The sequence below is a fragment of the Thermobia domestica genome, chromosome 9 (assembly GCF_964235325.1).
Source record: "Thermobia domestica chromosome 9, izTheDome1.hap1.1, whole genome shotgun sequence".
NCBI classification, from domain to species: domain Eukaryota; kingdom Metazoa; phylum Arthropoda; class Insecta; order Zygentoma; family Lepismatidae; genus Thermobia; species Thermobia domestica.
In genome coordinates, this window is record NC_137462.1 from 272,686,895 (window position 1) to 272,712,821 (window position 25,927).

The window sequence follows — 25,927 nt, forward strand, 5'->3', positions numbered from 1 at the left end:
GTCGTGATAACGATATCTCATGAAAAATAATATTGTCTAGCGAGCTCTTGTTCCATTGTTCGATTATATTTTATCTATTTGAAGATATCACGTAATTACTGTAAGATTAGCGGTATTTTAATTTCGCGGTGATAAAGTCTCTTAAGGACACCAGAAAATCGTACTAGAAATAACCAACAGTACTACAAAATAAAGGCAGAACAATGCAGGATATGTAAAACAAAGCCCAACCTATCAGCTATTCATTCAAATCAAAGTGTATTGTTGTTTTGAAACATTGAATAATAACAAGTCTGCAATGCAAGCACAATCGTAATAACTCATACAATATGAAAACACATAATAACGGTGCTTATGGCTATTTCAGTCGCAATATGTTAATTAATTTGTTTCATCAACGGTAATAAAATATGTGCAGCCATTCGAAATGGTAAATAAAATCGATTCCATGTAAAATGTATGTATGTGTATCTGAATCAGCTTTGGTTCACGAGCATTATTCATGTTGTGAGTTAGAAATTGAAACAGAGTGATAAAAAAAAGAAAAAAAAAAAGAAACGACAGTCTGAAACAAAAGTTCTATCTTCTGCTTGCATTAGATTCACTTTTTAGAGTACAGTGATTTTTGAAAGTTTATAATATTTTTTAAAGAAAGAAATTTGAAAAATCTATGGATATAAAATTTATGGATGGAAATTTTGGGACATTTTCTAGCACCAAAAGTGTATCAGACAAGTTCTACTGCTTCAAGTGGCATCCAAACGAAAACTATGAGACGAGACAAGACGTGAGATAAGGTTTCCTAATAAGGTGTTATCTCGACTCTAGAAGTATTCTTTCTCGGTTCCCATCAAAAACTTCTAATCTCGTTTTGTAACCTTATATTACAAAATTTACACCCTGATCTTTTTATATATATATAATTTTCATCTAGAAGTTATTAAAATCTTCCCCCGTCACGAAAAATTCTCAAAGAATGTGTACAGGGTGGCCCGTAAATAGCTACATGATGTATGTCTGACTATATTGTAGTTTTGTAATTCTGGACAAAAAATGTTTCGATATGGCAACACTCAGGCTCGTAGCCAGCCCAAAAATTTAGGGCGGGCCGGTAGAAGTTAGGGGGGCCCGACCCAATCATATTATACTTCATCACCATATTATAGTTCATTTCCAAATCTACCGTGAAACCTTTAGGGGGCCAGCCAAAGTTTAGGGGGCCCGGCCCCCTAGCCCCCCGTGGATACGGGCCTGGCAACACTGTGTAGCCTGAGAGTGGAGATGACGCAAGATGAGCACCTCCACACTATGCCTACCAGTACGAGAAAATGCCTGAACGAAACATTCCCGAACCGCTGCTTCGGTTGACGTGGGTCTGTGGAGTGGCTAGCTCGATCTCCCGGCATTGGTGAACAATGTCATAAAGAACACACATTAACATTTTTGTAAGAAAAGGTACGGGAGTAATGGATTTATGTTCAAGTTATATTGCTAGTTCCTTTACCGCAGTCTTTTGAAACATTATATACATAATTTGGCCCACCCTATATAACAACTCTTAAACCATATTTATTTACTATTAGATTACAGATCTGCATATCCTTAAACGTTGATAAATGTTCTTCATCATGTTTCTATGATCACCTTATAGATTTTATATGAACTAAGTAACAATAAGAAAAAAGTTTGACATCTAAGACCTGGGTGACCTAGCATTGCCCATGGGACTTGTAAAATATCTCGTCTCGTCTCGTCTCGTCTCGAAAACGAGACGTGAATTGACATTGTTCTTGTCTCGTGTCGAAGTACTCCTCGTTTCAACTCTCAAGACAAGAAATCTCTTGTCTTTTAAGCAAAACTACTGACTGGTGAGTATGCAACTGCAAGTATTTAATTATACAAATCAGAAATCTTACTTGTACGAGGGATGGTCAGAAAGTAAACTTAAAAAGCCTGCAGTGAAACTTGTACATATTATTTGACGCAACCAATACAGCCAAAACATAGTTTTCATACCGGTTGAGACACTTGTTGCATCATAGGATGAGTTTGCAGAATTTCTCCTGGTAAAAGTCCTGTCCTTATGTTTACAGCCACGTTGTTAACAAGAGTTTCACTTTCTCATCTGAAGCAAAGCGAGGACCTCCTAGGTGCTTCTTCGACTGCGGAAACAGGTGAAAGTCGCTTGGAGCGAGGTCCGGCCTGTAGAGAGGATGGTCGATGATGTCCCAGGGACGTTTTCCGTACCAGTCGCAAACTTTTGACACTATTCTGTCACATGCTGAAGATACATTACAATCTCTCTCCGTAAACCTCTACCAGCTGCCGGTGAATTTCAGCCGCGGTGACATGTTTCGCCCACAGAAATCGAATAACTGAGCGGACCTTTTCGCGAGACCAGTTTTCCAAACCAGCCGCCATTTGTGTTTACCTACAACTAGCGCCGTAGGTGGCGAATGGCTGAAACTCTGCATAGTTGCCAACTCTATGTATTTAAATTACCGCACACTCCTCATTCCTCTATAACAGACGAAATTCCAGAAATATGGATCTTGCAACCTTAGTTTCCGATCCCCCCTCGTATTCGTAGTATGTCGTTGTTGAAGCTAGCATCCCTTCACATCTAAACAGAATTCCATTAAGTTATGTGTTGATAATGGATTGCTTATTATACTTTTTCTTATCACTTTAGCAGATATATTGGATGTAACATTTGGCGGAAGCAAGAGACAGGAAGTTTTGAACCAAATCATGATTGAAAAAGATGATTGAATGAAGATCTTTCATAATAATTTGGCATTTGAGCAACTCCTTGCTTCTTACATCTATATTTGACTTTCTTCTTAGCTTAATACTAACGTATTGTCTCGATGAAATGTCATTAGTAGTGTGAAATATTTTTGTGTTAGGAAATTTAGAGATAATATTGTAATGACGTGTCAACAGGGCATAACTATGTGCTTCTTGTATTTTAATAATTAAATTAGAGAGGGCTGCTTTCTGTTTCTTAACTGACATCCAATCAGATTACGTCTCCGCGAAAGGGGGAAACAAGAAACAAAGTTTAATTAAACAGCAGCTAATGAAGTTTAGAATTTGAATATGGCAAGATCAATAAAAGTTTATCTCAATAATGTTTCCATTTAAATGTCAAATGTAAGTTGGAAACGAAAAACATAATTTTAAAAAGTCAAAAGTTTTGTGGGGTACAACGAATAGGTTTGATGACAATACTATATGGTAAATGGCAGATTTATTCATATATTTCTGTTAGGAATTTATCTTTCACGCACTGTTCGTAGGTTTCATAAACAAAATTTCTCTCAACTGACTCAAAATTTTCCCATTGATTATCAAATTTTCCCTAGGTTTGTTGACTGTCCAATTCATATAACAGAAGCTATGTGATAAAATTAATGTAGCAATATTAAAGGAAGTATCAACCACATTTGTTTTATTCATTTGTTTTGTTTTTACTTCTATTTTTTCACTTTTTTTCCCCAAATAATTCACACAAATACATCAGCCAACAATGGGTATAAAATTATGCTACTTTGAACAAACACACACAACTTCTGTGTTGGTTTATTTCTGAAGAACAAAATAAATATGTAAGTATTGGTCAGTCAGTCAGCGCGAAACTTTTCCTAGATTTTGATGTTTTATCGAAAAAAATCCCCCAACTTTTTTTTTTTTTTTTTTGCTAAATTTACCTACGGAATTTCCCCCAGATTATGCAAAGTTTCGTCAAATTTCGAACACGGGTTCCACGATTGAAAACCTGAATTGCATAAAGTCTCAAGTACATTTCTTTTTCGTATTTTCAGTTTCTTTCTTTCGTTGGCATTAGTGTTCCAAGGGCTATTCACTTGCACTTTCATTCAATGGACTTGGGATGTTATACAAGTCAGTTGAGGGAGTTGGAAGGTTTTTGCATTCAGGCGACGTGCAATAGAAAACTTTAATGAATGTCTTCAGAAAATTTTTATTCGGCTATAATGCTTCTTTTGATCTTAAGCGCAAACAACGAAAAACCAAAGTTATTCGCCTCTCAGACATTAATAATGTTATTGGACTCTTTTGACCTTTTCAAATTGGGGTGGCAATACTTCTAAAGATCTGCCTTCGGTGCTAGTGTTCCCGGGTTCGATCCCCGGTGCGGGCACTTGGTCGAAAAAGTGTAAAACGCTTTTTCAGGCCAGGGACCCTGAATGAGGTTTTCCTGGGTTTTTTCATTCACGCCAGGCAAATGCCGGGGTGGTACCTCAGTTATAGGTCCCAGGCCGTTCCTTCCTTCCCTTTCTCGGATAGTGTGCTCGCCGAGGGACGTCATCTCTCAAAACGTGACGGGCTAAATGGCATTAGATGCCCAGAAATCTAAATCCTAAAATCCTAAACCTCTAAAGTTGTTTGATTTCGGTACATTTTTATACGTAATATCACAACAACAAATAAATCAGAAGAATCAGTCAACCATATTATCACACAATACAGTGGTGGCATTTTAGAACCAGATTGGGGATTGCAACAGTGAGTAAAGTAAATAAACATGAGAAGATAAAGTAGTTTTTTTTTCTTTTAATTTCATTTCTCTAAAAATTGACGTAAACATTTGAAACTCAATATGAAGTGGAATGTATCAGTTTTACGTCCCATGGTCATGACAAGTATGCTAAAGAAGACAGTAATGACGAAAATAAGTGAGTGAAATGGTGCAATGAAGAAAGCTGTGGGAAACAGGAGAATCTCGAGAAAACCCACTCACACGGTGTTTGTCTACCATAAAGCCCACTTGACGAGAGCTGAGATCGAATCAGGGATCCCACGCAACAGAGATGAACGCTTTTCCACTGAGTCATCACGGATCCCGAAACTCAACATAGAAAAAAAATATATTTCTTTTTATTCTGGAGCCAGAGTGGATTCAGTGATAAAGTGTTAATCTTTGGTGTGTGGAGTCTCTGATTCGATCCCAGCTCGCGCCAAATGAACTTTGTGCTGGACAAACACCGTTTGCGTAGGTTTCCTCGGGGTTCTCCTGTTTCCTCCCACTTTCTTCATTTCACCATTTCGTTCATAATCATCATCACAGTCTCCTTTAGCCTACACAACATATGTGTAGGACGTAAAACTGAATGATTTATTTTTTTATTCTGTTTATCTCCTAGGACACAATGTTTAGTAATAACTCCCAGTAAATCTAATTATGGTCCTCCATCTGATGGGGTAACTTTCAAAAGGACAATTTACAACAGATTAATTTGGATTTGATTTGAGTTTAGCATCCCTTTAATCATCGAGGTTATATAAGACGTGGGCCTACAGCTTAACGTGGAATTCGAGCCTGAGCTCCCGCTGGGAATCGAACCTGGGTCTCCTGCGCCAAAAACGCATACATTAACCGTCAAGCCACGAAGGAGCTAATATAACAGATTAAGAAACATCACTTTGCAAGACTATCCATAATTACAGAATTTAATTACAGCGGAATATAGATCCGTACAATAAAACTCAAATTCAAAAAACATTACTTACGCTTGCTTCGGGCTCCGCATGAACAATGCAGACAAGATGTGCCTCGACGCCAATTCCTGCGTGAACCCAACTCCTTTCAACTTCAATCTCCGGTGCATCTGCAAAACACAATCATATGCTAACTAAATAATTGATCATTGTAATCGTCAATGTGCTCGTTATACATAGGAAAAATATACACACAAAAATTATTTTCTATAAGAAGTATACAGGGCGATAGATTAAACACCAATTGAGAACTTAACTCTAATTTCTACATTTTTAATTCCAGAAGAATCGAACTTTTACATATATTTTTACTACATGTAAATAAATGTGTTTAATTTAAAGTTTTATATAGGCAAGTGCATTCGTAAGCTTCTCGAATAACCAGAAACTGACATTTTTTTTTTTTTTTTTTTTTTTGTAGAACGTTTGTTTGTAACGATATCTTTGTATTTTCGGCGTAATTCTAAATATCTTTTATTATACTTCTGGGCAGTGAGTAATTTTAAAATATGTACTAACTAGCGTGAAGAAGAAGAAGAAGGAAAAAGTACGAAAAAGACAAAGAATCAAAAATTGATTCTAATATGTGGATTGGATGAGTTTTTATTCTTAGGTTGCTATGACGACGAATAATCAATAAATTATTATTCCAGAACCATCTTAAGAAAGGGATAGACACATAATCTTTTGAGGTGTAGTTATTTTAGTGATTATGTGCCATAAATAAAAAGGTAATGTTCAAAAGCAATAAACAAAAAAGTTTTATGTGATTATCGTTACCTTATCGTTATAAAAATTTGGTGGGCCTTCTCCGCAGGATCATTTATCGTTATATGTGACAATGCCCTAATTACTTGGCTTTAATTTATCAGTTGTGCTGTTTTGTTCGGTGCACCTCTTTCTTTGACCACTTTGAGGCTAAAGATCGAAGGGTGTTAAATCTGGAGTTCTTAAGACCAGTCACTAGTGAACGAAATTTGTAATAAACTGCAAAGTGAAGCGATGCCCCATCCTGCATGTAAACCAGATCATCCGTATTGTTCCAGCCATACAGAATATTAGGACAGCAGCACACGTCATCTACCAGTTCACAAAATTTCAGTCAAAATTCATGCTGTCATGGAGAAGATATTTTCGCCGTCACTTTGGGATCACATGCCACCGCCTAGCAATGGCGATAATGCCGATTGACGAAGCCGCCGATATATTTTTTTAAAAAAGCAGCCCCGGGAGCATTTTCAAATAGGCGCAAATCATGCTGGGACTCTTCAATTCCATCTTATGGTCAAAGTTCACAGTAGTATAATCGCATCTATTGGGATTCTACAATTGAAATATTTAGCCATTCTTTCCCACGGTGTTTGCCAATGTTTCTACAACACACTTGCATTAACATTACTACGTGTGAACTTGTGGTATGAACTGCAGCGAACATTTCCTGCCAAATTTCAATCGTTAATAGGAGCGCAATGTTTAGCTAATTTCTGGTTGGAAGTATGGGAGATAAAGTTGATTATCTCTTTCAACAATGGCAATCTCCAACAATGAAACTAGTAATAATGTAAAACATGGAAGAAAAAAATTCCCGAGATAGCTAATCGTAAATAGAGGTGAAATTTTTGGTCAGTTTCTGGTTAAAAATGTGGGAGACACAGTTGATTGTTTCTTCCAACAATGGTAGTCTCCAACAACGTAAAACATGGACATGTACAATTTCTCATATATTTCAATCGTAAATAGATGTGCATAGTTTGGTCAGTTTCTGATAGCAAGTATGGAATATAAAGTTGATTGTTTATCTAATAATGGTGGCCTCCAACAATGAAATTAACAACAATATGTGAGATCGACATGTACCATTCCCTAGATATTTCAATCGTAAATAGGTGTGCCAAGTTTAGTCAGTTTCTGGTAGCAAGTATGGAAGACAAAGTAGATTGTTTATTTAACGATGGTAGCCTCCAACAATGAAACTAACAACAATATGTCAAATTGGCAATCACCATTCCCTAGATTTTGTAACGTCCATTAACCGGACTGTATCCGTTTTTGCTTAGTTTTTGAAATTATTCATTTTATTTTTGATTGTTTTAATTTTATTAGTTGTATAATGTTACACTGGTGACGGTGGCGCCATCACCTGTGTTAGACACAAACTATTTGAACGTTAAAAATAACCTTCACGGAGGAAAGTCGGCAATGGTCAAAGATGTATACGTTAACCATATACAGGACTTCCGTTCTCTTATTTAGTGGAAAACACTAATTGGGTTGTAATTTTGTTATTTTCCCACTAACCTTTATGCAGGGATTCAAGTAAGCAATCGCCCACTCGCCCGGGGCGAGTATTTGATATCATACCGAAGGTAAGTAAATCATTTCTATTTTGGGGTGTGGGCTATGAGCTTTCTTTCTTGGGCGAGTAAAATTGTGTAGTTTATTTGCATCCCTACCTTTATGAGTATCAAAGTAAATATTTCCCAAGTAGTTACAATTTTTAAGACACCCTATATGAAAGTAAAATGAGAAGAGGGATTGTATCAGCTAAAAAGCCACTTACTTCATTTCTGTCTTTGTTCTTTACTAGGACAGAATATGCGCTTCTACCAAGTATATAACAAGCTTCCTTTCGATACTGAGTTACGGTAACTCTTCCTTTCGTCGTTAAACCACACTTTAATCAAAAGTTATTTAAAGTTATGGCACACTTTTCAAAGATTGATAGCAGAGGGTATTGTACTCAATTCAAGGGAAAACACAAAAGAGAGACTGGCTTCTGCTGCTGTTGAAGCCCAACAAAGCACCTCTATCCCGTTCCTTTGTTTCTCGCTTCTATTCCTGGCGATGTATGCTCCTTCAAGGTGGAAAATTGGGGGGAAAACCCCGTTTCTCCCGCATCGCTGGTCACGGCTATCCCCTGTGCGATCGGTCGTACATTTTCTCGTAGCAAGAGCAGAAATTGAGTCAATTTACCTGCTCCATCAGAAGTGGTAGCGGCCAAATCTTATCCAACACTTCTCCTGTTGGCTTTCAGCCCTTGTTCTGCAGTGTATACAATTCATCCCCCACACCCTCTCTATCTGCGATGATTTCCTATTTTCTTATAAAGGGTGTTCGTGAAGTGGTAGTCAAGAATTTCTAGAACGAATAACAACATATTCTTTTTCCATGTCGGAGTAAAAAAAAAATGATAACATCTAATATTACCTATTATTATTATTATTATTATTATTATTATTATTATTATTATTATTATTATTATTATTATTATTATTATTATTATTATTATTATAGGCACGATGGATCAGTGGTAGAGTGCTTACCTCTGAAGCGTGATGTCCCTGGTTCGATCCCCTCAGATACTCAGTTTCTCTATCACCAATTCTTCCATCATCATTCACTTGCCTTAATCCTCGTCTCCCTTAGATTAAGGGCATAACTGTGGGACATTAAAGGAGCAGTTCGACTTAGAAATACATTTTTTATAAATTAATTCCATTTGTAGAGTTGAAAATTTTCTAAGGAATGGTGTTTTTTTGATCGCGGTACGTTCAGTCGTTAGCGAGTAACAGAGAGGAAAAAAGATTTTGTGATGACGTCATTCGTGGTCAAGCAGCAATAGCAGGCTTCCATACACAGTGCCAAGGATTTTGTTTGTGCGAGGTGTGGTGGCACGTTCTAAAGTGCGATTTCCTTTTACAGAACTGATTGCAAAGACTTAGAAATGTCACCTGCAGTAGAAAACGATAATATCTGATGATGGGCTGCACAAAAGTTTTTTTTTTATAATATTATAAAACGTAGTTTTTCATACAAAGTTCAGCGTTTCACAAAAAGGAACTGAAATTTCGAAACCAATACAATGTAAATAGATGGCGGACTAAGCTGTTACAACACCTAAATACGTTTCCTTTAATCATGGTTCCGATTCCCAAACATAAGTATGTTCATTTTCACGTTTTGTTTCAATTTTCAACGTTGACCCTATAATTTTGTGCTTCAACATATGTACAGGAGAGCCACATATGTGACAAAAATGAAATAACATCTGTAAAGTTTGCCAGAATACGAAAAATACTTAACCGGTTAAATTTGTTTTATTCACATCGCTTTCCGCGGAACAGCTCTTCCCACTTGTTTCATCATCATTGTCACTCGATACAGAAATATTAAACGATGAATCAGTGTCCTGAGGAACACTGTCATCGTCACTCATTCTTTCTGCAAGCCGATATATTTCACTCAAACCTTCGCCGACCAAAATCTAGCGTGGCCAAAACCTCGTCGCCCAAAACCACGTGAGGCAAAATCTCGCCTGGTCAAAACCTCGACGTCTAAAACCTCGCGGACTAAAATCTCGCTTGGCCAAAGACTTGGGGAATGAAACCTTTCCTTAAAATTTACCCAATGCGTTTCTTATAATGCAATTCCACATTACAAATAATAATAATAATAATAATAATAATAATAATAATAATAATAATAATAATAATAATAATAATAATAATAATAATAATAATAATAATAATAATATGAAGAAGAAAATACAAAATATCGTGAGCGTGGGCTTTCTCGGGGTATTCCCTTTTCCTCCCACTTTCTTCATTCCATCATTTCCTTTACCCTCATCATCTACGTCTCCTTTAATCTACAAGACATAATCGAGGGACGTAAAAACTCACATATTATTTCATACTTTCATAAATATTATTGGATTTTGTTAGAATATCCTAAAGTCATCGTCAAAGTGAAATAAAAACCATCCGAAGCTCAAACCCCATCTATGTTGAAAATTTGATCGAGACTGGTCGGGTGTTTCAAGAGTTATTAAGTCACAAACGCAGCCACTTTCATTTTTTATGTATTTCTGTATGTCTCCCACTTTCCCTCCGCCTTCCTGTCGAAGCGAAATGATAAAAACCATTCCAGGCTGTAACCTGATCTATGTGGCAAATCCGATCGAGATCGATCTCGTGGTTCAAGAGTTAATAAGTTTTATTTATTTTTATATGTCTCCCCCTCCTCTTCCTTTTGCCGCCAAAATGAAATTTCAAAAAAACATCCCAGGCCCCAACCTCATCTATGTTGAAAATTTGATCGCGATCGGTCAAGTGGCTCAAGAGGTATGATGTCACAAACATAGTCATTTTCATTTTTATATAGGATAGATTTTCAATACACGCATTAGATTTTTCTTGTCATTATTTTAATGCAATTATGTGTTATTACAAAATATATACATATAGCAATATATAGAGCATTCTACATCGAAGAAATCGTCTTGACGAGGTTTTATATTGACGACATTTCTTCCCAGGCGAGGTTACGTCCCGCATAGTTTAGACCAGGCGAGATTCTGCTTCCCGAGATCAGGACCGCAGGGTTTTGACCAGGCGAGACTTTGGGTATGGCAAGATTTTGGGACGCGAGGGTTTGGACAGGCAGGTTTTGGTCCGCAAGGTTATCGCCGCGAGGTTTTGTACCCAAAGCCTCTACGTAACCTGCGTGGCTGAGGTAAGGAGTCCCACAGAGTTCTGAGCAAACTAAGTGGGTAGGAAAGGACGCCCAAAGCTTCCAGCAAGCTAAAGGTTTTGGGTTAGCTATCTCCTAGAGCTCCAAGCAAGCTAAAGAAAAGGAGCTGACCGAATATTACAATATTTTTTTTATTAGATCCGGGTTTGATTAATAGAATTATTTGTAATTAAGGTCTGACCTTAAATATATGTTTAGTTGATCAATAGATTTGTTTCTACGTCCTTTGTCAGTGGCGAGACTACTACTATATAGAACTGTTCTCTATTTCCTCCCACCAATTACATCATTATTCATATTCATAAATCTCCCACCTCCTTCCGCGTACAAGGCATTATCAGGGGGCGTAAAAATATTAGAATTCATTTCATTTCAAAATGATTGACGGGATCTCTAGTACAAAAGACATACGTGCTAGCAAATAGACAACTAGGAAGGCTCAATAGGTAAATACCTTAGTGCTGATAGGATGTGATAATAGCCTTAGTATGCTGATAGCGTCTAATAATAGCCTTAGTGTTGATAGCGTCTGATAACAGCTTTAGTTCTGATAGCGTCTGATAATAGCCTTATTGCTAATAGTGTCTGATAATAGCCTTATTGCTAATAACATCTGATAATAGCCTTAGTACTGATAACGTCTGGTAATAGCCATAGTGCTGATAGTGGCTGATAATAGCCTTAGTACTGATAGCGCCTGATAATAGCCTAAGTGTTTGAGCAGACGTTGAACTCAAGACAGCAAAACTAGCACGCAGTTACTTTATTTAGAAGAACAGATAGGTGTTTATACCAACAACTCTTAAGGAAATATGGAAATAGTACAAAACTAACTTTAAAAATCTGTCAGTTATAAAAAAGTGACTCCTTTTAGCACAAAGTAAAACAGACATTTGGTATATTTTAAGTTTGTTTAAGTTTGTAGTTTCATATAAGAGATCCCTTGATTGTCTCATCCCGTGGGGCGAAAACTTTTCTCTCCTGCAAAATGTTTCCTTAAAAGAGAGAGAGAGAGGAAGGCAACACTCATTTCGATTTCACTATCCATCTCAAAGTCCTTAGATCGATTCTCCTTAGTTAACCTTTCCTCGCATCCCACTCCTCTAAAAAGAAAGTAAGTTGATTATATGAGTACTCAAAATTGTACACAATTTCTAAAGGTAAGATATATTCTCTATCTCTCTCTCTTCTTATCTTCTCATCCAACCTTCTCTTTGAGGCCTGCATCGCAGGAGAATTTCGACGAAGAGCAGAGAACGAGGAAGAAAAGAAAAAGTTTCCAAGAGAACCTATTCATGACTAGCAAATTCGTTTTCTTTCTATCTTTCCCTTAAGTTTTTTTCCCTTTTCATTTTCTGGAAAGAAAAAGGGAGAAAAAAGATCAAAACTTTCCCGTACAAACAAGTTTCTCAAAGTTTCTGTATCAATTAAATGTGTTAAATCGACTCTGATTCAAAAGTTAAGAACAAGAGGTGAGAAAGGAAATTCAATTAAAACACAAACAAATGATGACGGACACAAAACGTACGAAAAGACAGATAGAAACAAAGCAAAACAAGATTTACTTTTTTGTTTTTCATTCAATAATGCAAACGAATAAATTAGAACGAATGTAATTAAAATCTACGGGGAGGAGCAAATTGTATATATGCATTCGATCTGACAAAAATTGATTTTAAGTTCTTCTCCACAAAATAAGAGGATGGAGAATGCATTATGGAATAAATAGAATTGAAATTCTCAATACGTTTTCCTTGAAATAAGTATATTAATAGTTTTGAACTTTGCACAAATAGAGGTTGATTTTTGAAGTCTGATCTTGTGCAAAGTCCAAAGTAATAATCTCTTTCGTTAAATTGAAACTCTAACTTTTCATTACAGGTTTCAATATATAAAAAAAGTAACAAACAATAGTAAACATTATGCTTTGTTCAATTATTATTTTATAAGTTTTTAGTGAAGTCAGAAGTGCGATTAGTTGTTCCCGGCACAATAAAGGGCAATGGTCTAAACTTGCCTTGATTAATTGCGATCTAATGAAGACGACAGCAGTGCAGTTATTTGTTCCCTGCACAATAAAGGGCAATGGCCTAGACTTGCCTTGATTGATTGCAATCTAATGAAGACGTCAGCAGTGCGGTAATTTGTTGCTTGCACAATAAAGGACAATGGCCTAAACTTGTCTTGATTGATTGGAGTCTAATGAAGACGTCAACAGTGCGGTTATTTGTTCCTTGCACAATAAAGGGCAATGGTCTAAACTTGTCTTGATTGATTGGAGTCTAATGAAGACGTCAGCAGTGCAGTTATTTGTTCCTTGCACAATACACGTCAATGGCCTAAACTTGTCTTGATTGATTGCAATTTCATGAAGACGTCAGCAGTGCAGTTATTTGTTTCCTGCACAATAAAGGGAAATGGCCTAAACTTGTCTTGATTGATTGGAGTCTAATGAAGACGTCAGCAGTGCAGTTATTTGTTCCTTGCACAATAAACGTCAATGGCCTAAACTTGTCTTGATTGATTGCAATTTCATGAAGACGTCAGCAGTGCAGTTATTTGTTTCCTGCACAATAAAGGGAAATGGCCTAAACTTGTCTTTATTGATTGGAATCTAATGAAGACGTCAGCAGTGCGGTTATTTCTTTCCTGCACAATAAAGGACAATGGTCTAAACTTGCCTTGATTGATTGGAATCTAATGAAGACGCCAGCAGTACGGTGATTTGTTGCTTGCACAATAAAGAGCAATGGCCTAAAACTGTCTTGGAGTCTAATGAAGACGACAGCAGTGCGGTTATTTGTTCCAAGCAGAATAAAGGGCAATGGCCTAAACTTGCCTTCGTTGATCGGGGTGTAATGAAGTCGTCAGTAGCGAGGTTAATTGTCGTCGTTATATCGATAACAGAGTTGGTAAAAGAGAGGATAGGGAATAAAATAATCGATAAAAGGAGACGAATTATTAAAAAAGATGTTGTAAATATCTCTCAATACAATATATAGTAAAATAGAACACATAAGACTTACAAAACAAATATCTCACGGAAGTTGAAAATTTCGTCTAAAGTATTCAAGTTTGTTATGTTAGTCAAATTGTAGTTTAATATTTTGTCAAATACCAACTTCTTAACTTCAGAAGAGTGTAGAGGTGGTGTTCTATTATACTACATTGTCCATCATGTTCCTTCGTTTATAATATATTGTTCCATATGTTACTTTTAAGTCAAAGGGGACATTTTAGAAAACCATGTTTGATTTTTTAAATATTTTCCTACATATCTTTCAAATCTGAATATTTAATATTATAAACTTTTTGTTCGAAAAAAGCCTATTACCGTTCCAGACTGCCAGAGTTGGCGTGGGACAATGAAAACTTGACTCAAGACCCACAGACCCACCACCTACCGTGATTCACGACTCATTGGACCCACAAACTACCGTGACCAACTCTGACACACCATGATCCACTCTAATCCAGCACCCACCATGATCCACGCCCTCCTTTAAACTGAGTAAAGACTTTACACTTGTAATAAAACAAGGCCGTGACATTACCATTAATCGGAGTTTGAATTTGTAAGGTCAATCTCTCAAGCACCGCTCTGTTACAATACCGGTGGATCTGACCTTTACGATATAAAATGGTAAAGTGTTTGTCATGGGCCAAACTACGATGGATTTCAATTTCATTATCATATATAATTAGTTCCTTCTTGACTTACAGATACTTTTCAGTGGATGAAATTTGAAAGTCTCAAATCAAAGTAAAGTAGACCAACGTAAATGAAAAAAGAAGTGTAAAATTCGACTGTGCCTCGAAAATCAAGTAGTAAGTTCTATTGCTATTATACAATTACGAAAATCAATATTCAAAAGTACTTGAAGTTCTTTTTTCACTTAATTTAGATATACGTATCTCAGGTAAGTAAATAGTAACAAATAAAAGGGAAAGAAAAGTGGAGGCCTCGAAAGTAAAACGTAGACAAATTCACTACTGTTCAGAAGATCCTGTTTACAATGCACTGAGCAGAGTAGTTCGGTGGGTTAAAGTGAGTGGTGGATCGCAATGGGTTGTTGACCCACTCCATATCTGCAGACAGCCCACTCTCGTGCCCGTCCTGACTTTGAGGTTTAAAAAAATCACTATCAAGCTTGAAACATAAGATTCGATAGGTAATCGTTTCAAGAATTCCTGTAATACGAGCTGGATTAACGGTTAGATATGAACTAATAACTTTATATTGCATCTCATACAAGTTCATGCGTAATTAAAATTTTTTGTACAAGAAAATAAAGTGAGCTGCTCTAATGTCTTGTGTAATTAGTGTTGAGCTCAGCAAAATTGCAGAACTATTAACAATTAATTTACTAAACTAAGAAAGTATAATTTCCGGAAAAAGCTCAAATTAAAATCAATTACGTAAAAACAAAAATCGTGTAACCTTTCGTGTTGAACTTTTAACCCCTCCCCTATCTCTTTCCTCCCGATCCCCACCCCCGAAGCAATAAGCTTGAACTAGATTATTTAAGAAAACACAAAAGGCTTGTTTAAACAATCCATCACCTCCTTTTTTCCACACAAACTCCTTATCCAAGTGGTTGAAGCTTATGACAAGCGTGTAGAATCATGCTAACGGTATGTCGTGACAACCACTGAATGGCATTTCTCGCCAAACGGGTCACGTTCATTAAACTAATCCCTCTTGGTTTTTTTGGGATTATATGGTGTATTTAAGTTTCAACAAAATTCATAAACAAGTATCCTGTCAAAGTTCTATTGTTTCAAACAATAAGAAAGAACGAAAGAACAGAAAACAAGAACAAAAATTCTTTTGTTGAGTTTACACTAAGAAAATGTGGTCAGTGCGAAAAGAACAGAAGAAGTACTTTGACAGCAATAACGAGTTTGTGGTAGTTTACTGACGGGAATGGGATAAAAAAAGAAAGTAAGAAGAAACACAAAGAAAATGGGGGATAGTTTTTCTCTCTCCTTTTCTCCCGTCCACCAACCCACTTTCCAACTTTTTCTTTAAACCTTCTTTTGTCTTTGTTCGTAGTCACTGCGTTTGCTGTTATCAGCTGGTACACATTGCCCAATGGGCAAACCATGCACGCAATTCTCAGATACAAAAGTCTGCTTCTTCCCCAGCTTTACTCTCTGCCTATGTAAAAACATAATGGACAGAAAACATGTGTTGCTAAATGCAGTGTATGTAATTGCTTTGTTTTCTCTTCTGTTTCATCTACATTATTTATAAAAATACAAATAAACACTTTTTTTTACAATCATGTGCAAAAGTACTTTCTTTTTGATAACGATGGTTTGTTCTTCTGAGTGCCTATTGAACTAAAACTAACGAAACTCTTTGGCACAAAGCCCTAAAGGGCTTCAACCATAGATAATGTAGTATAAAGGCTCTACTATTATCAACAGATGATACCACGTTTCCTCTATATTTCCAATGTATTTTTTAGGGAGCAGAGGCGTACCCACGGGAAGTCTAACGGATCCGGACCCCCCCCCCCAAAAAAAAACTTCCTAACTTAACACACATTTGTAGAAAGATATCTCATGAGTTTACTGTAAACTTTCAAAATATATAAATAATACCTTATATTTATAATATATTATAAATAATAATTATATTTGTCAATCAAAAAACTAGGGGGGCTAGCCCCCCAGCTTCGGGCTAGATCCACCACTGCTTTGAAGGTATTTTTTAAAAGTCTGGTGAGAGGTAGAAATATTACAAAAGAAAATAACAGTGATTTTGGCATTGCATAATTATATATCCAGTATAGGTCCTGCATGTAGAAGTAATCAACTTAATTTTAAATACATTGCTCAGCACAATAATTTAAGCCATTCAAGAAGTGGAAAAGAGTTCATATTGGCGACACTGCTCAACCCATTTCTTCATTCCTAAATTCTTTCTCGATTCTTTAGAGGTCATCAGTTATATACCCACTAATATACATATTAACAGAGTAATTTGATTACGATTAGGATTAGGAATTAGATTTCTGGGCTTCCGGCATTTATGGCCATGTTAGCCCGTCACTAGGATTAAGATTAGGAATTAGATTTCTAGGTTTTCGGCATCTATGACCATGTTAGCCCGTCACTAGGATTAGGATTAGGAATTAGATTTCTAGGTTTTCGGCATCTATGACCATGTTAGCCCGTCACTAGGATTAGGATTAGGAATTAGATTTCTAGGTTTTCGGCATCTATGACCATGTTAGCCCATCACTAGGATTAGGATTTAGATTTCTAGGTTTTCGGCATCTATGACCATGTTAGCCCGTCACTAGGATTAGGATTACGAATTAGATTTCTAGGTTTTCGGCATCTATGGCCATGTTAGCCCGTCACTAGGATTAGGATTAGGATTAGGAATTAGATTTCTGGGCTTTCGGTATCTATGGCCATGTTAGCCCGTCACTAGGATTAGGATTAGGAATTAGATTTCTGGGCTTTCAGTACCTATGACCATGTTAGCCCGTCACTAGGATTAGGATTAGGAATTAGATTTCTGGGCTTTCGGCATCTATGGCCATGTTAATCTGTCACGTATGAGGGATGACATCCCTTGGCGATACGATCTATTCAAGGAAAGGGAAGGAAGGAAGGGGTCTGGGACATGTATGTTAGGTACCATCCGGACATTAACGCGCTCGAGCAAATGTGATCGTGCGTTTCATCTCGGTTGCGCACATGTCACGTGGAGTGATAAAGATAGTTATGTTTCTATGAAATAATAATCAAAATTTTAGAAGGTTTCATGTATTTTACAAATGTATGTACAGATGACACGGATTCAGACTGTACAAGCAAGGAAAAAAAAGTTGGATAATTAACGTAAGGTCCATTACGCCAGCTGCATTTCTCGCTTGTGATCTGCTTATTCCCTGTAACACTGAACATAAGTCTTAATGCACTAAACGGCGTGACAAACATCTTGGCATTTGAAGTTCCCTTTAAATGCTGCTAGCAAATGAGAGGCCAGCGATATTGCCACGTTTATATCCACGTCTATCCCTTCCACATGATCGCGCTCTAGTTTGTCTACTTAGCTATAGCCACACCCCTTTACCACTTGGCAACGTCGCGTCAGAGCTTGCGTTTTATTCGTTTAGCTGAAATGCCAAGATGTTTGTCACAGGCTTGAGTAATTTCCGTCACGATTTCCTGGGGGTGTAACCCCTGCTGGTCCTAGTTTCATCAGGTCTTCGTTGCTGTACAGGTAGTGCCCGAAAAGAGTAGAAGAAAGCCGTTACATTATCTTGAAAATATATAGCCCCTTGGCTGGTTCCTGTGCTGCTGCCTGCCGAGAAAGCTAAGGAACTCTCCAGATATATTCAAAAAGAGACTAGGCGATGACAACAAGTCATTGGTTCTATTCTCGGCAGAAAGCATCGAACTACATTGGTTCAGATGCTACTTTAAACTGTAGGTCTCGTTTTATAACAATCAATCAACTATTTGGTAAGCCCATCCACCAGGAATCGAACCCAGAACCATGCCTGTAGAAAGCATGAGTTATCCACTTAGCCCGAAATCATAAACAGTAAATTTAGTATTGAAATTAATGTGTACAAGATCTCTGCTCAGAGATGTAGTGGGTCGTGGGTCAAGTAGGTCATGATTTGTGAGTGGGTAAGTTGGTCGTAGATCGACATGACGTAAAGCGCTGTGACTCATCACCCATCGTGACCCACTCTACTCAGTGAATTATAGACAACGTATTTTGAACACAGGTGAATTTGTCTACATTTTACTTTCAAGGCCTTCATTTTTCTACCTTTTTCATTTATTTCTATTTACTTACCTGAAATGAGTATATCTAAGTGAAAAAAGAACTTCAGGCACTTTTTGAATATTGATATTTGTAATTGTAATAATAGTAATAGGACTTACTACTTGGCTTTCGAGACAGTCGAATTTTACACGGTTTTCTTTCTTTATGTTGGGCTACTCTACCTTAATTTGAGACTTCCAAATTTCATCTTACTTTCCACTAAAAATTATCTGTAATTCAACAAAGAAATAATTATATATGATAATTAAATTGAAATTCATTGTAATATCTCCCGTGACAAACACTTTACCATTTTATATCTTAAAGGTCAGATCCACCGGTATTGCAAAAGAGCAGTGCTTGAGCGATTGGCCGTAAAAATACAAACTCCGATTACTGATAATTTCACACTCTGTTTTATTACAAATGTAAACTCTTTAGTCAGTGGAGAGGAGGGCTTGGATCATGGATCAAAATTAATGACGATGGATTTTGGTGGCTGGTGGGTCAGAGCGAGTCATGATGGGTTCCTGGCTCAGTAAGTCGTGAGTCACGGTGGGTAGTGGGTCAGTGAGTTATGGGTCAAGTTTTTATTGACCCCACGCCATCTTTGTTGTGTAATCAGTGCAATTAACTAGCTAAGTTCATTTCGTCTGTGCAGGTCTGCTTACGTCATATAAGGAGTGTGTTGTTTTATGTGACTGGATTTGCGTGCTAATATTTCCTCCCATACTGTTCATTACAATCTTCTTGGAGTAATTCTATGAATGGCGCAATGGGTGTTGGCTATGTGGCTCAGATGAAAATGATAGCTGAAGAAGGGAACAAGGAAAATTTATTACATGCATATAATGAAAATGAACAAACCAATAATTGCTTCGTAAAACTCTCAATGTACAGCTATCAACTCTTTCGCTCCTCTCCTTTCTTTCATTGTTGGTAATGAGCTTATAGTTATTATCTGCCTGTTAACGCACTAAATTATCTTGGAAGGAAGAACGCGTGAAAAAGGACAAGATATTGTTTTCTATTATGCTCCATTCAACTATTGTCTTTAGAATTAACACAAATTGTACTCACATAATTGCTAATGATAAAAACCGTTCCTGCATTTCGATGTGCAATCAACAGTGGCGAATCGTGCCTGTGTGTTACAGAGCTTCAACATTATCCTATGTCATCTAATGACAATTAAGAAAGTGAAGTGCATAAACCTCTTTACTATTATAATAATGAAACTTCGTTATATTCTTGTTCAGACATACAATTTATCAACAATTAAACACAATCTACCAGGAAATTTCATACTCACTTCATATATACTCTTTTGTGGCCAAATGGCCGTGTGTTCTTTGTTACACGCGATCCCGAGCTCGACTCACAGTGGAAGTGCTTTGGTCGGATACTAATTCGAGTATTGCACAATAGTAGTAGAGTCATAGCTTTGGCACTTCTTTACAGTCAGACATTTTAAAAATGTTCTAAAAAATATGAGCTGTTCTTATAAATATTATTTTCTAAGCTTGAATAAAAACATTACCTTGCTTCAATGTATTTCATTTTAACAATTTTCTTTAGATCTGAATATCTCTGATACCATAGATCATCATTTGTTCTTTTAGCTTAAATAAAATATTTAGTTTTTTTTTAAATTAGTGTTTTCAATTCTCGCGTCATCCACGGATTCTTATATTTTTGTTTACAACCAATTGGCTTCTTAGGTACATACTTGTTCAATGCAGAATAAATTAGGTTATATAAATGGTCAGTAGCTCCATTGACACCATTACAGCACTAATTTATTACGCTAATTTCCCTAACGTCCTTGTAAATACCTAGGAAATTTGCAAGTTTGACATTATATGTATCATACTGAGCGACGGGACTATATTTTCCACTCTATAATTTTCCAGTCAAGCATAAATGGGAAATGGAAGCGATCGATTTTAGTCAATGATGGGGTGTCAATATGCATAAACTCTTTTCTATACTGGGGTACGCGGTGGCTCAGTGGTAGAACGTTCACCTCTGGTGCTTGGGGTCCCGGGTTCGATCCCAGCCCCCGCCAAGTGAAGTTTGTGGTGGACAAACACCGCGTGCGTGGGTTTTCTCGGTGTTCTCCCGTTTCCTCCCACTTTCTTCATTTCACTCATTTCTCATTATCACCGTCTCCTTTAGCCTAACCGGCATAACCGTGGGACGTTAAACTTAAAGATTTCATTTTTCTTTTCTATACTGTATTTGTCAGCAACAAATCAAAATAATAATAATAATAATAATAATAATAATAATAATAATAATAATAACGTCATGCGCTTTAGGCAAAAGGTGACGGATAATTAATGATAGAGAATAATATTTTTTAAAAAAATGTGAAAATAGAATCGAAGAGGAAACGGGACAGCCCTAAGACGAGCCCTAAACTATAAGAGACATAAATATACAGCCTTACGTGAGATCCAAACACGTGATCTCCCATCGAGAATCGAAGTGAGCAATTACATTTTCTAACATTGGCTACTACAAATACTTATTATATACCCTACTCTTTTGACTTTAAAATGTCAGGCCTGAAATTTTATTTAACTTTGATAGTGTCTTATTTTTGAGAGGAATGCCTAAACCAAGTTCGTATCACAGATTAAGAAGAAATTACATGAAATTATGGATGTTAGGATCGTGAACCCATTATGACCAGTTATGTAATTATTGTCATATTCTCGGAGATATAGCATGAAATATTTTGAGTAGTACATATATTTTTATTATCCATAACACGATAAGTATCGTAAAATTTCCTACTCTGATAAAGAAAAAAGTGGGGGGTTCTCTGAGATAAGTTTCTGCAGAGTTTTGAAATGAACGACTGAGAACAAATCGATCGTCGTTTGCGTGGTTGTTATCTCCGCCTACCTGGGGCTGACAGACGGGGGCGCTATATTTAATCTTGTTTACGTGTTCAACAGGTATATATCATCAGAGTGGTCACACAAGCATTCGCTTTAACGGGGACCAGAATAGTATATGTGCTCCTCGTGGATTGAAGGAGCCTCTCCCTAGAAATGAACCCTTTGGCTTATAAAAGGGACTCTTCATTATAAACTGTACAGTTGTTCTTTTTCTTTATTAATAAAACAGACCGTTTGAACGATTTATTTTCCTCCTAGGTTGCTAATTTCCTCTGATTCGCATACAACTCAAAAACGAGACAAGTTACCTCTATAAGCTTTATTTGCTAAAAGTAGAAAAGAAAAAAACAAAATAGTTTCAAAGTAAACATAATAAAGTTTAAATTTTGTTTGAAAGCAAACTCTTGAGAAAAAAATAGTCTATGTTTTCATTTTTCAATAAATGTATATTAATGCTTTATTATATATATGTTTCTTCTGTTTACAACTTCTTTGTGAATATACAGTGTTTTAGAAAAAAAGAGTTATAAAGCAGAAAATCCTACTAACAAAATCAAAATATATACTTTTTATTAAAACTGAACTAAAGTTATACATGGTAAAGAACACTTTAAGTTTTAATAAAAATAGAAAATGTATGAATGTTTGGCTATTAGACTTTTTTTTAGTAATATTTAGGTAATATTAATTGTTATTTTCTATTTCATGTTTGAAGATTGTACAGCCTTATGGAAAGAAACTGCCCACCCATCTATATTTAAATAGCCACACTCTCACAATTGTATGCTGTTGGTTTTTGGCCAAAAATCTTAATATTAGTTTCATTCAGTTGCATCCAGTACCGGATTTACATATAAGCTAAACAAGCTATAGCTTAGGGCCCCACTCGCTTGAGGGCTCAAAAATTTTGTAAGAAAAAACTGATTTAATGTAATATTCAAATAACAAGGAAACGAAAATACAATGAAAACGCACACACAACAATGGTGTTTTTTTATTGTTATGTACTAAGGTTTTATGAAGTAACTAATATGGCTCTATTTCTCAGCCCCACTAGTAATGAGACCCTTGTTATCCAGTCCCACTTATAAACGAGCCTCCTTTTCCTAGCCCTGTTAGTAATGGACCCTTGCTTCCATTTAGATATTCACTACATCCATAAATTAGCATAAAACATATATTAAAACCTAAAAGTCGGCGAAATTTTGTCGCCGAAAAAGAGAACTTGGCGTATATCTAAAAGGCCCCTAAAGTCTGACGTATAAAGGGCTCCTTTCAGTAGCTTAGGGCCCTATCAAACCTAAATTCGGCACTAGTTGCATCTATGGATAAAAATACAAGTTTTCAAACGCTACCTATACAGTGCGTACTTTAAGTCAGGCCCGTATCTAAGGGGGGCCGCCCCCTAATTTTTTACAGGCCCCCTCTAAAATTTTCACGGTAGGTTTGCAAATAAACTATAATATGGTGTAAACTATAATATGGTTGGATCGCCCCCCCTAACTTCTACTGGGCCTTCCCTACTGTTTTGGGCTGGCTACCGACCTGCTTTAAGTTCACATTTTCTTGTTCCTTAGCATGTCAATACATTTAAGTTATGCATTCATTTGTTTATTTGTGATCGACTATCATTTAATATTTGTTTACAATTCCAATATTACACCGATAAATGGACTAGTCTGGTTGGAATGGATCCCCCACCTATCGACAAAAGACATTTTCAGTCTGTTTGGGATGAACCTATAGTCAAGCTTCGTTTATCTTCACTCCTATCATCAACTAATAACCCAGATGACAAAGCCAGGCTGTTAGCTGTCTCTTCCTCCAAAAACGGAGCATGGCTTCAAGCCCTACCTTCTCACACACTCGGCCTACACCTTTCTAATGAGAGCTTTCGTATTGCTACAGCTCTGCGCTTAGGTGCTAATATTTGTGAGCCTCACTTTTGTCCTGCTTGCAACGCATATGTTGATAATAAAGGATTACATGGCCTTTCATGTAAAAAAAAGTGCGGGAAGACAATCTCGACATCATATTGTAAACGACATTATTTGTAGAGCCCTCGTTTCAGCGGGAGTTCCTTCAATAAAAGAACCAAATGGTTGTTGTCGCTCTGATGGTAAAAGGCCTGATGGCATGACCTTGGTGCCGTGGAAAAATGGAAAAGCACTAGTCTGGGATTTCACATGTTCCGATACGTTTGCTCCTTCCAATTTACCCCATTCTTCAATTCAGGCAGGTCTCGTCGCCGCTCACAGAGAATCAGACAAAAGACTAAAATACTCAAACCTATTGGACAAATATTGGTTTGTAACAGTAGCAATAGAAACCAGTGGGTCTTGGGGTCACGAAGGATCTAATTTAATTAATGAAGTTGGTCATCGAATAGCAATCAAAACTGGTGACCCCCGAGCTACTGCATTCCTTTTCCAACGTATCAGTATCGCCATCCAGCGCGGGAATGTGTCATCGATCTTAGGCACATTACCTCCTGGTAAAGAACTGGACGAGATTTTTCTTCTATAACACACAATAAGACGGAAGGAGACATATCCGAGGAGGCTGACAACTACTTTGACTATGTTCATGAAGAATGTTTTGAATCCAGTTTGGATAAATATACATTGTTGGAAGTCATGGCTAATACCGGATTGATGGCAAGAAACATCGTGTGATGTCGAAGAAGCGCCAAGAGAAAGAGAAGCTTCTTCATAAGTATAAACGAGAAATGAAAGGTGCAATTAGAGAGATCAGACGAGACAGTGCTTTCTTAGCTAAACACCAGATCAAGGAACAAATCCAGAAGGATATGGAGAGAAAGAAGAAGGTGAAAGATCTGTTAGGAACATTGGCTTCACAAGAAGGAGAGTTCAAGAAAATTAAGAGGAAAAAGAAGTAACTAAGTGTAAAATATTAAATGGATATTTTATTCACGGAAAGTATAATGAATATAAATACGCAGTTATTCAAAAAATAAGTACTGCAATTTTTTCGATTTTAATTAGAGAGAAAATTTTTACAAGAATGACTGTTTTCTTTTAGGATTGTTTCGATTGAGAAATCCATTCTTAAACACTGCTGATTAGGAAGCATTCATGTTGTTGTATGACCTGCTACCGATTGCTTTAACTTAAATATATTTTACAAAAAATTCCAATTGAATTGATGAGGCACAAATCAGATAAAACTTTTAAAAATAAACTCACTTTTTCAATTCAGTAAACGCATTTGGCTAGAACCCACCCTTAACATATTAACCTCTATTTTTTAGAAGTGCAATACGGAGATAAAAGTTGCTCAGTCACTGTATTAAATATAGCATTTTCTACAGTATTAAAACAGAAGTATAATTTAGGAAAATCTTAATTCATACCTTCAACATATATTTCTTGAAATATTCAAAATTAAATTGATTTTATATGTTTTTTCTACTGGACTAATGAGCATTATGAAATGTAATTCCCTTAAGTATCCGTTCTACTTAATTATCAAGATTATAAATCAATGGAAACGCAGAAAATCAAATTGTGACCAGCATAAACAGAGTCAAAATATTAATTGATCGCGTGAAACTTGTTAATGACAGTGGTTTTCCAACAGGATTAGTAACAACAATGAACTCCTGTTCCCCTTCTACCCATCATGGCCGTTCCTCCCCCCTCCCCCCGCCATACAACAGAATCTAAAGCCTAGCAGCGAAATTGGCACCAAACCAAATGCGGACGTACAACGTATGTATTAACAGTTACGCTTTAGTACAAAAGCTCCCATAATCCCATGTGTAAAGACATGACTTACGAGTATTTCACGCAGCAGTTTAACCGTCTTCATTACCACTGCTGTTTTTTTTTTCTGCTCCTGTAGTGGGTTGGAAATATTAGGTGACCGAAGAATCTTCTGACCCATATACACACATTCAGAATTACGTTACAGAGTTAGTAGGCCGAAATGAAAAAGGATGTAATATTCAAAGAATTATACGCGTGTACGTATGTTACTACACACATTTTTCATAGGGATCCCATAAAATATATAGCTCTGGTTAGAAAAATCATTTTCTTTTCAGTTTCTAAACGTTTCGAACTTATTGTTTCGGTAAACAATAATATACCTTTATCTGAAAATAAAATTCTCCTTGTAGGAAGCAACCATAGTAACACTA

The 25,927-nt window shown here is 36.6% G+C and overlaps 1 protein-coding gene across 2 annotated transcripts in view; it reads right to left on the reverse strand.

Moving 5' to 3' along the window:
• LOC145660698 (limbic system-associated membrane protein-like) overlaps nucleotides 1-25,927 on the reverse strand; it is a 1,132,467-nt gene that overhangs the window by 207,837 nt on the left and 898,703 nt on the right. For both annotated transcript variants that reach the window (XM_081726051.1, XM_081726050.1), the window contains exon 6: nucleotides 5,536-5,633. In XM_081726051.1, the coding sequence (XP_081582177.1) occupies nucleotides 5,536-5,633 (98 nt within the window). The remainder of the gene's footprint in view (nucleotides 1-5,535; nucleotides 5,634-25,927) is intronic.